General features: G+C 41.0%; 1 protein-coding gene across 2 annotated transcripts in view; it reads right to left on the bottom strand.

Annotated features, from left to right (window-relative positions):
- The window catches only part of LOC116522989 (sodium channel protein type 4 subunit alpha-like), a 70,561-nt gene extending 60,898 nt beyond the window's left edge, over positions 1 to 9,663 (bottom strand). Inside the window, exons 1-4 of one of the 2 annotated variants that reach the window (XM_032238132.1) lie at positions 9,382 to 9,663; positions 3,240 to 3,358; positions 1,422 to 1,511; positions 245 to 373 (exon numbers count right to left, since the gene is read on the bottom strand). In XM_032238132.1, coding sequence (XP_032094023.1) covers positions 245 to 373; positions 1,422 to 1,511; positions 3,240 to 3,358; positions 9,382 to 9,648 — 605 coding nt within the window. In that variant the 5' untranslated portion in view covers positions 9,649 to 9,663. The remainder of the gene's footprint in view (positions 1 to 244; positions 374 to 1,421; positions 1,512 to 3,239; positions 3,359 to 9,381) is intronic. The other variant, XM_032238131.1, reaches the window with a different exon arrangement.
- Positions 9,664 to 13,082: the final 3,419 nt, after the last annotated feature.

Below are 13,082 nucleotides of genomic sequence, written 5' to 3'. Positions count from 1 at the left end.
TGAGCTAAATAAAGCTATCCTAGCCAGTCATCTAGAGAGCAACATCCCTTTAATTCTTCTTGGACTCAGGAAACATGATATACTTCCTTGAAAAAATACACTTTGGGAATAAGGTTAGAGAGTTGTGGTTGCATCAATTACTATACCCATACAATATCACAGGGAATTGTTTTTTTTCCATGGTGACCCCCCATTCAATTTCCCATGGCTGATTTTCATAAAACACTTGCAGAATGCAACATACGCCATGACGATGACACTGAAATCCAGCCAATTCCAAGGATCTCGCAGGAATGTAAAGCTGTCAATACAGAATCCCCGAGCAAGTACCTTGATCATAGCCTCAAAAGTATAAATGCCAGTAAAGGTGTATCTGTGAACAAGCAAGTGTTGGTTTTTTTAAGGTGACATAACAAAACTCCAGCTTTTACAGTCTATTTTAGTAAAAGCAGCAAAAATAAGATAAAATTACAAATAATTTAGAAGAAGAAAATTGGTTAATATTTATTTCCTAGATGTAATTCCACTTCACAATTAAAATTTCACTTTTGAAAGCCTTCTAATTTGCAGCTATTCAACTATCAAGCCTAAAGAATTTTTATTAAAAATTGACAAAAAGGACTTCATGATTTTCCACTATACCTTTTCTGCAAGCTTTAAAGACAGCTGAAATTTCACAGTGATTTTCTCAAACTTGTTAAAAAAGAAACAATCTGCGAAATAGGCTTTTTTCATACACTTACTTTGATTAACAATCCACCCCCAAAAAGGCCTACAAAAGGTCAAAAATGTTTATCCTACCTCCCCTGCTGATGTCATCATATCTTTCCCAAAGTGCATCATACTGAGTAGCTGATGCCATGTGTGTACACTCTCCTTTGCAACACTGGGTAGCTTAATTATATTGATGATATATTTCAAAATATTAATAAGGTGATGAATTAATATAAAAATTAATATAAAAAACTGAACAGTCACTTGAAGCATTGAAAAAGTAGTGGACCCTATGCTGAAATCTGCAATTTGATAGCACACATGTGTTTCACCAAGAAAGTTTTATCTTTAAAAATGCACTGTGAGCATTTGCAAAAGATTGTATCTGCCTCCTTTCCAAGAAAGTGGCCCCTTTCCAATATTCTGCCCAAATTAATCTTTTATAAAGATACAAAGACATTCTAGGTTTGGGGGAAAAAGTCTGTTTTATCATCTTTTCCCTCATGCAAACTGAGTTCAGATATGGATATCTGAAATGTGGGCAAATGTTGGTAAAAGTCAAAGTGATTAGAATTCAGATCACATGGGTCTCACTTTCCCTTTTGGATTCTTGCTCTTCTGGATTAGTTTTCTTCATCATCCATTCTAAGCAGTAAGGACCAGGCATAAAATCATTAAAGATGGAGGGGAAAAAAGAGAATACTTACTCCACATCTTTGGCCCATATTGGAGGGTTACTCATAGTCATGAAGACACAGTTGGCTAAGATGGTTATCATGATAAACATACTGAACAATTTGAATATAAAGTCAAGGAAATGCCTCAGACCTCTACTGAAAATACACTTTCCCCACAAAATACTTATTTCTTAAGAACTACATACTTTGTGAACAGTAGTAGCATTTTCAGCCAGAGTCCAAAAAGTCAAAGTTCATTAAATTAAACTAAAGCTATAACCAAAGCTTTGGGCTTGTGCTTGTTTAAAAAAATGTAAAAATGTAAAAAAAAATTCTGATAGCAAAACAAATGTTTAAATTAAAGAAAAGTTCTTTATAAATGTAGTTCAAGGCTATGTTCAATGAAAAAAAATCTTGAACATGCTATTTAAATTCCCCCTCTTGATTTCCCTGGTAGCTGCACATAGCAGAGCCCCATAGGCCTTTGCAATGTATAGATGATGATGGAGACAGCTGTTAAGTTATTAGTAACCTTAAAACTATAATTATCTTGAAAAATGTGAGCCAACAAGGATGGTGAAATGGGATGTAGGAAAATGAGATAGAAATGGTGGCAAATTTAAAAAAAGAAAATAACCTAACCAATTTATTGCGTTTTAGATATTGGAAATTATGACTATGATACCACTTCTGCACACCATAACTGGTATTCAGCGTTTGATAAGGAAATGATATGATAAAGTTAAAAGAATCCTTGTCATTTGTAGGCATAAAGTGTATTGACAGCCTATATAAAGATAGATGTCAGATGGAGGGTCAGGATGGGAGCTCATATAAATATACACACAGCTAGCACTTAAACCAAGGAAGGGGAATTATTACTTGTAGACTTCAACTCACAGAATTCCCGAACCAGACATGGTGGTTGGAGTTGAAGTCCACAAATCATAAAAGTGTGATAGTTCCCCACTTCTGACTTAAACAAATGAGGGAATTTCTTCTAACCACTGATACCTACATAATATAAGCATGAGCTAAATATACAAGTGAAATATATTTATGAAATGTAGTAGGTATATTAAATCTGTGGGAGGGAGTGTGCGTGCATGTACATGTGTGTTCATACTTCTTAATTCTCTTTTTTTTTTTCTTACTTTGGCTTGTGCTGTATTTTGGCTTTGCTTTTACTTTTTGGGGTGATATCAATGGCTGATAATGGAATATCTGTGGATTCTCCTGACTACTAAATAAAACCTTTAAGCCTTTAACAGTTTTACTAATATTTAAAACTCCTTAAATAGGACACACTCTGATCTCTTGGTATCTTCACATGTTCAAAAATTGCTCCAATATATTCTCAGTTATCCTTCTTGTCTAGGACTGAATCATTGGGCTTGCAAGCTATACTTCACTTGTTTACCAGGTGATATCTTATTCAACAGCATGTTCTGCAACATCTGCTATAACACACCCATACATACACCCACAGACCTTCCTCTGCTTTTCCTTTTTATATACAGGTCATATATATGCCATTGTATGAGTACTTTAAAGCATTCCCCCCCCCCTTTTTTTTTCTACTTGTGATCTTCTGTTGAATCATCTGCTTTCCCTAAAAGCCCCTAACCTTGGCAACAGCTTTCCTTCAATTAAGTACTTTAATCTGCCATAGCAGAGAATATATATCAAAACTGGTGTTGATGAACTACAACTTCCAACAGGTCTAGCCAGCTTTGTCAGTAGTAAAGGTTGGCCACAGATATCCCATGTTTTATTGACCAGAAGCCCCCAAAACCTCCACCCAATGTGGAACCACTCCATATCCAGCTCAAGCATTCTGAGGGATATGAATGTATAAGCACTTTGATAGCACCATTCCGGATAGGGTTGAATGGATCCAACATGTAGAGAGCCGGAGCGGCAGTGAACCGGAATATGGTATTTCCTTTATTGAGGATGATGTATGTCTGAAGAAAAAAGAAAGAAAAATATCAATCAAATGACAATGTGACATTATCTCTACTATTAAAGCCACTACAGATAAAAAAATAGTGATTCAACTCAGAAGAAAAATCATAATAAATAATTATTGCTCTTAATTGTCTAATACCAAATCATCTGTAACTGAAAAAACCAATACATTTGATTTAGAGGGCGAAGATTCTTACTGGTTATGCAGTTGGTCAGCTAATTTTCTTGTAAAATGATGACACAAAATATTGATATTGACTCTAGCACAATATTACTTTCAATCATCTTTTCTACCCAGTCAAATTTTATAAGAGATCATCAAGCATATGACAACACTGGATATTATACATTCAGAAAAATTAAAATTGTGATGATTGTTTTGTGACAAATGTCTTTAATCAGCTGCAGTGAAAATTTCTGAAACTCTATATTACAAATGGAATACTCTCATTATCTATACAAATTTCTTTTATATGCTGATGACATCTCCTATTGATAATTATGTATATTGTATATGAACATCTATTAATAGAGTTCAACATTTTGGTAATGTCCTGGACTGAGGTTTAAAACTACTAAATGCATTCACTAGATTGTAGATGGTGGAATGTCTAAAAAATAATAGTGAGGTGTGGCATAATTTTATCTAATAAGCAACCATGAATAATTAGCAGTAACATTAGCAGAATATTGGATAGTAAAATACAGAAAAATATTGCTGCTACGATCAAAGTATGCCACCAATAAATCCACAATTTTTAGTAATTGTAAATGGAAGTATGTAATCTGAAACATGTAGTGGCAGTGGCATATTAGAATGGAAAGTAAGAAACATACTCCTTTACTCAAATGAGATAAAAGTAGACTGTTTTGTTTCCAAAATGATTGTCAATGTTGGATAAAAGTATGGTAATGTCAAAGAGGGCAAGAAGCATTGATTAGCATTTTAAAATAGAAACGTTTGAAGTAAAGTGGCATAGAAATATCAGTAAAAAATAAACTTATTATTGGTGACAATATAAAAAATAGTAGTAACATGGAAAATTATCCGGTTATTTAATTAACTTATAAACTTCCTAAAGGTTCAAATGTGTAATGTTTCTATGGAAATTTGAACTCTTTTAAATATCTGAAAATAATTAATTCAAGGATACTTTTTTCATTTGTAGATATGAACATATCATTTTTTTAAAAATCTCGATAAAAGTAGATATAAATAGCTAAAATCTCATTGAATTTGGTGGAAAATAGAATTGTAGAATATGGAGGTGGAAGGAACCACAAGGAGCATTTTGTCTAGCCTTCTGTCCTATGGAGGAAAACCAAACTTATTCTTAAGAAGATGTTGTCCTGCTTCTCCAGTGAGGAAAAATCCACAAGTATCATAGCTAGACTGTTCCCCTATTTTATCTGCAGTATATTCTTATATTTAAGTGAAATCTAAGTATTTGCAACCTGCACCTGTTATTTCTGGTCCTAGTTATTGTGGCAATAGAAAATTGCTCCTAACTTTTTTCCCTATAGCAATCTTTGAGGTACTTGCCTTCCTTCCTTCCTTTGATATCATGCCTTCCTTCAATTTTCTTTACCTCAAAATAAATATCTTTTATTTCCTTTATATTATCCTCAAGTCCCTATATCTATTACCTATTTCTATTACCCTTCTTTGAACTTAATTAACTATCAATATCCTTCTGGGAATGTGATTCTTAGAATCAAATGAAATGGTCCTACTGTGGTTTCACCAATACATAATACAAGAAATAAGGACTTTTTTCAAATAATATTTTTTCCAATGCAGTCCAGAGCGGTATCAGGTCTATCAGCTGCCCTATGTTTAGCTTTTCCCCAATGTTCACATCCAAGTCCTTATCTAATATGGTGCTTTTCCAATATATATTGTATGTGCCCTGTTTTTTTCTCTTTTCCCCTGTTGAAGGGCATCTTGTTTCTCTCAGTTCAATTTCGAATCTGTTCAGATTAGATTGCAATTTGTTTGTCTCCCTTATTTTAGCCAGACCTCCCAATTTTGTTAATCTGCAAATCTCATAAAATCTCATAAGACACATGCGCTGCTCTTGATTGAGTACTGCTCTTTAATGAGAGTGTCATGTAGAGCTGTTAATACTAATTATTATAAAAATATTAAAATAAGTTACTTAAACATCAATACCCTTATCTATAAATATGCTAATATTTTTTATTTTAATCAGATTGAAAAGGTCTTTTAAATAAATTATTTATGAATGCAACTAACCATTTATACATAAGAGCTGTTTTTGTACTTTGTTATTGTCTTCAGTTCTCTGATTAAGCACAGTTTTTAGAATGCACGCTAACTCTGCCCACTGCCAGGAGTTCAATCTTGACAGGCCCAAGGTTGACTCAGCCTTTCATCCTTCTGAGATGGGTAAAATGAGGACCCAGATTATTGGGAACAACAATGATGTGCGGTGAGGGCTACCGTTGGTGAGGCAAGAGCGCAGCAGCGGCGAGAAGCAATGTCCTTGCCGCTGTGTCCGACAGGTGTCTTGCGTATATGGCAGACATAAACGCAAGATGCCTGTCAGACATAGCGGCGGGGGTGTTGCTTCTTGCCGCTGCCACGCTGTGCCGCCTCGCCCCCCGCCTCCTCTGTCCCCGCTGACATTCCAAAAGGACATTCCAAAAGTGTGCCGCCGAGGAGCAGCACAGCCGGGATCATTGCCGCTCAGGTGGCCCCCACCGCCAGCAGCTTGGGTGTCCCGGCTCCGTCCAAGCTGCTTGCTGTCACGCTCCACTGCTTTGCCCCCCCCTCGCTTCCTCCAACGAACAGTGACGCTTCCTCCAATGAACAGTGACAAAGAGCGGTGAGTCCTTGTGCCGGCCGGCCAGCCAGGCGGGGAGCAGGTCAGGCAGGGGGTGGGTGGGCTGGCTGGCTGGGGAGGGGGATCATGGCCACTCAGGTGGCCCCCTCCACAGCCAGCCAGCTAGCCCACCCACCGCCCGCCCGACCTGCTCCCCGCCTGGCCGCCTGGCCAGCACAAGGACTCACTGCTCTCCTTCTCCTCCTCCTCCTCCTCCTCCTCCTCCTCCTCCTCCTCCTCCCCGCTCAGTGCTGGGCTGGCTGCAGGCCGGGGCAGCAGGAATGTCAGCGCTTGGCGGCTCCCGTGATGCAAAGTGCCCGGCGGGACACTTTGCATCGTGGGAGCCACCAAGACCCGGTTCTGCCCAGTAGAAAATGCCGGGCAGAGAAGAAATTGCTGCTGAAGAAACAGCGGCTGGCGGCCCAGAGCAACCTCTCCAGAATCACCCTCGATGGAAACTGCTAGATTACGCAGTCGCTCAAGTGCCCTTGCACAGGCATGATTCGCTGCTCCCAGATCAGGAGGTGGGAGAATCAATGCCTTCTTTGCATACAATTTTTTTTTGCTTTTTAACCCTTTCTTAACTTTTAAAAGGCAAAAAATTCCTTATGCAAAGGAGGCCCTGAGTTCTCTGGCCTCCTCCTATAGTTAACACTGAGAGCAGACACCAAGCCACTGTGACTTGAAATCTGGTAGCAACTATCCTGGCTTTAATTATTTTTTTAAAAAAATTTAAAATTCTTTCCTTTCCCTCAGGAGACTGGTGAGGCCCCGCCTCCCCTGCCTCTAGTGACTGCACGTCCCTGGGGAACAACATGCTGATTCTGTAAACTGCTTAGAGAGGCGTTTAAAGCATTATAAAGTGGTACATAAGTCTATTGTTATTGCTATTTCCTGTATTTAGTTGTAACTACCATATAATGATGTAGATTTTAACTTTTTTATTTATTAGTTACATTTATATGCCATCCATCTCATGATTCAAAGCAGCTTTGGACACTTCCTGGCTTTCAGCTTTATTAAAGGATATATATTTTGAATTCAGTATCTTTGTAGAACATTTAAAAAGGAACACTACCATGTGGGCATAGGTAAAAAATTATTATGTGATAGTAGCAGCTTGGCTCCATTTTTAGCCATTCCTCTGTTATTTTATTAAAAATTGCAAGGCACAACTGAAAGACATTGGGATAGAAATGTAGTTTCACTCTTAAATCATATAATAACTTTTCATGCTAGATAATCTCAGCCTGAAATAAAGATAAATCATTTGTTTTTAATTTTGAATACTGAACAAGTAAGGTGTTAAATCATTTAAATCAGTTGATTGTCAAATCAAGTTTTTTAATCATTTGAGTTATTACAAGAAGGATCTCAATCACATAAAAGAGCAAACACAGCAGTACATTCAATTGAAATATTTCTTGATTTTGGAATCTGGTCTAAATGTTTTCCCAGAGCTTTAAACTCCTGTCAGTTTTCTTATGATCTTAAGAGACGTTTGACAAAAAAATACCAAAGAATGTTTAAATTTTTTAGTTGAACCTCATTTTGTTTGAGTGTAAAATGGGGAGGAGACATTTACTCATATGATATGAACTTGTTATTGCCTACTTTGGTTCATAGGATATGAACTTGTTGCCTACTTTGGTTTAATAACCATCAGTTTTAAATCCTTTAAAATATCAATGAGGTTTATTATTTGAGAACAGCAAAAATAAAGTATTTTTCATTATTTGCAAGATAGTGCAATCCCAGATGTACAATCTTGGATTGCTGATTTCTGTTCATTTTGTCTTTGTAAAACAATTGCCAATAATATACAGGTATATTGGGCAGGAGGATGAGGAAGACAAAGGTGAACAGTTGGGAGCATGATGGTTTTCTGCATAACTGTCAGGTCAGCAGTCTTTCCCATGATTGTGATTCCTACTGAACCAGACTGAAAGACCAGTTAAAGGCTCAGGAACGCTTTGCAGGTGTTATGGTTTAATTAGCTGATTAGAGTGGGACACTTTGAGCCTAGAATATTGCACCTTTTCACAATATTCTAATTTTCTGAGATTGTGTATTTGGGTTTTCATGAGCTGTAAGCCATAATCATCACAATTATGACAAATCACGGCTTGAACTATCTTGCTTTGCATGTAATGAGTCTACCTCATATATTAGTTTTACCTTTTAAGTTGCATTACTAAAATAAATGAACTTTTGCACGATATTCTAATTTTTTGAGTTTCACCTGTATGGAGAGTGCAAGTCTAGGGATGTAATGAATGACTCTGAAAAATGAGGAAAAGAGATGCTGCCTCAGGAGCGATCAGATAAAAGGCAGGTAAAAGTTATCCACAACTGAATAATGAGCAGAAAAAAGAAAAATCTACCCCCACTCTAAATTATCAAGCAGTAAAAAGAGACAGTGGGAAATTTGTATATTTAGAATTGCAAGATTCTATTAATGCAGCTTTACAATACAATAGAATTAATTCCTTACTTTATATTCTATACTTTAATACTGTTCATGTTTCCAGTCTGATCTACTTGGGAGGCTGACAAGAAAAACTTTCATAATGCCACTTCACATTATTATATACTTTATTCATTAAACATGAAATTCAGTCAACTGAACATTCAAAAATGCATCACAAATACCATTGACTGGTGCTAATGGCTAATACGGGTTGCTGCCAGCATCCTAGGTATCAACCAAGTACCTTCCTAAAATGTACAATGTTCCAAATAGCAGAGTTTTTTACAGTTCTGCTGGTGTTATTGCAGGAAACTGCAATTTCTTGATGCATTTTATAAAATTCTTTGACATGGTACCAAGTGCCCCGATGACAATAGGTATCACTGTTACATTAGTAGTAGTAGTAGTAGTAGTAGTAGTAGTAGTAGTGGTGGTGGTGGTGGTGGTGGTGGTGGTGGTAGTGGTAGTAGTGGTAGTAGTGGTGGTGATCATTGCACAGTCAGTCAGATGTTCAGACTGGGTTTGGCATTTTTGTCTACCTATATGAGTCCTTACCAAAGACCTGGGATGGGCAGATGTGGAAGTTTGATGGTATTACAGATATCGTTGCAGAATGGAAGCTGTTCCGAGTAAAGCCGCTTTCTGCAATTATTATTATTATTATTATTGAATTCTATCTTTCCCTTTAACATTTCGTACTTACTTTCTGATCACTGTAAAATGTATCCAAATCTTCCAAAGGAACTCCAATGAGTTCTGGAGGAGGTTCCCCGTAAATGAGTGGGAGGCCTTTTCCTTGTTCCAAGTCACAACGGGGCTTTGGCTGTTTTTCTTCATCAAGAACCTCCTCATGTTGGTTCTTCAATTTCTCAGCTTCCCGCTCTGCAATCCGTTTCTCTATAGCTTTAAGGGACTCACGGGTAAAAGGGCGTAGGCAGTCCGGACCTGGGATGTAGGGCACGGCTGCCATATTTGCATTCTGCTTCTGGATCACTTCTATGCAGAGTCACAAAACAATGGAGGGAAGACTAATGAGAAAAAAAGAGAAAAAAATGAATTTTAGACTGGACTTAATTACACACCATTAGCAAACCTTCTTATGTGATAGCATTAGATGCGTTCAGTTACATGTATCTCCTAGAAAGCTTTCTTCTTGGAGTTTTAAACTTCCAATATACATGCATAAAAATTTCAGTCTACAAAAAGGAATACAATTTTTAATTTGTCCTCATTTAAAGTTTTTTTGCCAATAAACATTAATCACAATAGTATATTACCTTGGTGTACTATTTTTTTATTTATAGAGGTGCACCAAAGAAAACAAATCTTAAGGAATCACTACCGATAAGCCAAAGTGGTACAATCTGCTAGGCTTTTATCATTTCATTTCTATCTATTTTAACTGATCAACACAGCCAATAGATCAGGGGTGTCAAACTCAAGGTCCAGGGACCGGATCTGTCTTGTGGGGTGCTTAGATCTAGCCCACGGGGCTTCTGGAAACAGCGGACTCGTCCATGGTGCTTCTGCCAGTGAAAGAAGAACTTGGGAGCTCCATTTTTACTTGCAGAGGGTTGCAGGAGGCCATTACACCTGAAAATGGAGCTCAGGAGCCCATTTTCACTGGCAGAACACTCCGGCCACCACCAGTGCCCCGGCACAAGTGACATCAGCTAGCCATGCCCACCCCAGCCCCCCAAAGTCAACATAACCCAGAAGCAGCCCTCAATGAAATCAAGTTTGACAACCCTGCAATATATTGTATTTCTGAGTTTGGCATTTCTCACTATCCTTTGTTTAGTCTTTCCTGGTGTAGCTGGGGGGGGGGGGGTGTGGAGAGGGGGGAAGAAAAGAAGGAGTTTTTAGTGGGAAACAGAGGGAGGAGAGGAGGAAAGAGGAGTTTTTATGTGGGGAAAGCTGAAAGGTAAGGATAAGAAAAGAGACCTAGGGAAAAAGAGCCCTGAGAATTGTATTTGTATTTTGTATTTTATTAGGATTTATAGGCCGCCCTTTTCCCTGAGGGGACTCAGGGCGGCTTACAATCATTAGGGAGGGGGTGCAATTCGAAATAAACAATATGTGAGCAAAATAAAGCAATAAAAACACAACTTGCATTCAACATTCAACACTCGGGTGGGGTAAATTAGAGGCTTATCCCCAGGCCTGTTGGGATAGCCAGGCCTTGAGGGCTGCGCGGAAGGCCTGGACGGTGGTGAGGGTGCGTATCTCGACGGGGAGATCGTTCCACAGGGTCGGAGCTGCAACAGAAAAGGCTCTCCTCCGTGTAGTCGCCAGTCGACATTGACTGGCGGATGGAATTCGGAGGAGGCCCAGTCTGTGCAATCTTATCGGTCGGAGGGAGGTAATCGGCAGAAGGCGGTCTCTCAAGTCTCTCAAGAGAAGATAGGAAAAGAAACAAGAGAAAGGGATAATGTTGTGTCCTCCCGACGCAGCCGGCAGCCGCGGCCAGAGTCAGAAGAAGGCTGATTGGCTCTGACGCAGCTGCCAACCGGAGGGAGAATTGCGCACTGCTGATTGGTTCCCCGCCTGACAGCTGTCAAGTATAAATAGCTGTCAGGCGGGCACGGTTCCCTCTTCGTCACTACTGTTGTACAAGTTGTGTTAAATAAAGTTCCTTTGATTGAACCCTCTCCTCAGAGTGTCAGTACTTAAAACTGGCGACGAGGATGAGTGACACGGACCCCGTCCATGTTCCTGCCATCGCTCTGGCTTCTGTCTTCATCACGTTCCGTCCTGAGGCAGAATCGTGGAATGCATTCCTCGAACGCTTCGAGGTTTTCTTACAAGCCCATGATCTCACTGACTTGTCTGAGGGGAGGAAGAGGGGCACCTTCCTCCACTACTGTGGCCCTGAAATGTTCGCCACCACCAGGGCTCTTTCCATGCCAATGCCAGTGCGTACGATGCCCCTGGACATTTTGATGGCCAGGCTCAAGCTTCACTACGAGCCAACGCCATCGCGCTACGCCTGCCGTCAGTTCTTTAGGCGGTGCATCCAGGTTGAGGGCCAAACCATCAGCCAGTATGTGGCTGCTCTGAGGGCTGCCACAATCCACTGTGAATTCATGGATTTGGAGGATGCCCTCCTGGAACAATTCATCTACGGTCTCCTCGACATCAACCTTCACTGCCGCATCCTGTCCCGCGCCGAGCTGACCATGAAGATCGTGGTGGACGAAGTGAAATGAAATGGCCAGCCAGTCTGCCCCGGACGTCCGTCGGCTTTGCCCTCGTTGCCTCACTCCACTGTCCATTGCCAGATGGGGCCCGATGACCTCCGTGCAGAATTTGAGCCCTTGGTCGACTGCCTCAAGTCAATGTCCCTTTGGGATAGCGGTACCTGCCTCAGCTGTGGCAGCCGCCACTCCAGGGCCTCCTGCCATTTCCACATGGTCCTTTGCCGCAAGTGCGGGAAAAGGGGCCACATTGCAGCCGTCTGCCGCTCGACTCCTGCCGACCCTCGCAACCCGAGGGCTCCTCCTCATCCTGCTGGCGGCCGACCTGCCTTGTCTTCTTCGGCCACCCACCTGGGGTGCTACGCCGTATCCGACCCATAGCCTCTGCTTCCTGACTGTCCAGCTGACTCCGCTTCCTCTTCTTTTGGGGGCCGGGGTAAGATGCATCTCCACATCTTCCTTGCCGGCCACCCCTGCACTATGGAATTGGACACTGGCTTTGCCCGCTCAATCATGTCCTGGGACACTCTCAAAGCCTTGCTGCCGTGTCTACAGCCTAGCCAGCTCTCTCCCGCCACCTGTCATCTGTGGGACTACCAGGGGAATCCTATCTCCATTCTGAGTTGTGGGACCTTCCTTGTCCAGTATGGAAAATTTAAGGGTCCCTTGCCCCTTTTGGTTGTCTGCAGCCCCCTAGCTTCCCTTCTAGGGCTCGACTGGTTCCGAGCCTTCGGCCTCTCTATTGCTGGCATCAATTCCCTGTGCTTCACCTCCTCCCTTGATTCCCTCCTCTCTGAATTCTCTGATGTGTTCTCTGATGCCTTGGGTTGTTATAAGGGCACCCCCATCCCCTTAAATTTGGACCCTATGGTGGTGCCCATCCACCTTAAGGCAAGACAGGTTCCCTTTGCTCTCTGGGCTCAGGTTGACGCGGAGCTGGACAAGCTGATCGCGCAGGGCATCTTAGAGCCCGTGGATGACTCCCCTTGGGAAACGCCTATAGTGTTGCCCCTAAAGTCCGACAGATCCCTGAGGATCTGCGTGGACTATAAGACAACCATCAACAAGGCCCTGCAGGCACAGCCCTATCCTGTGCCGATTGTGCAACATATGTTGCACACCTTGGGCCAGGGCAAACTCTTTGCCAAGTTGGACCTGGCCCAAGCTTACCAGCAGCTGCCCGTGGATGAGGTCACCATGGTGGCCC

Source organism: Thamnophis elegans, chromosome Z (assembly GCF_009769535.1).
Source record: "Thamnophis elegans isolate rThaEle1 chromosome Z, rThaEle1.pri, whole genome shotgun sequence".
NCBI classification, from domain to species: Eukaryota; Metazoa; Chordata; class Lepidosauria; order Squamata; family Colubridae; genus Thamnophis; species Thamnophis elegans.
Note: the sequence above shows the minus strand (reverse complement) of the source record. Positions and strands in the feature narration are given on the sequence as shown.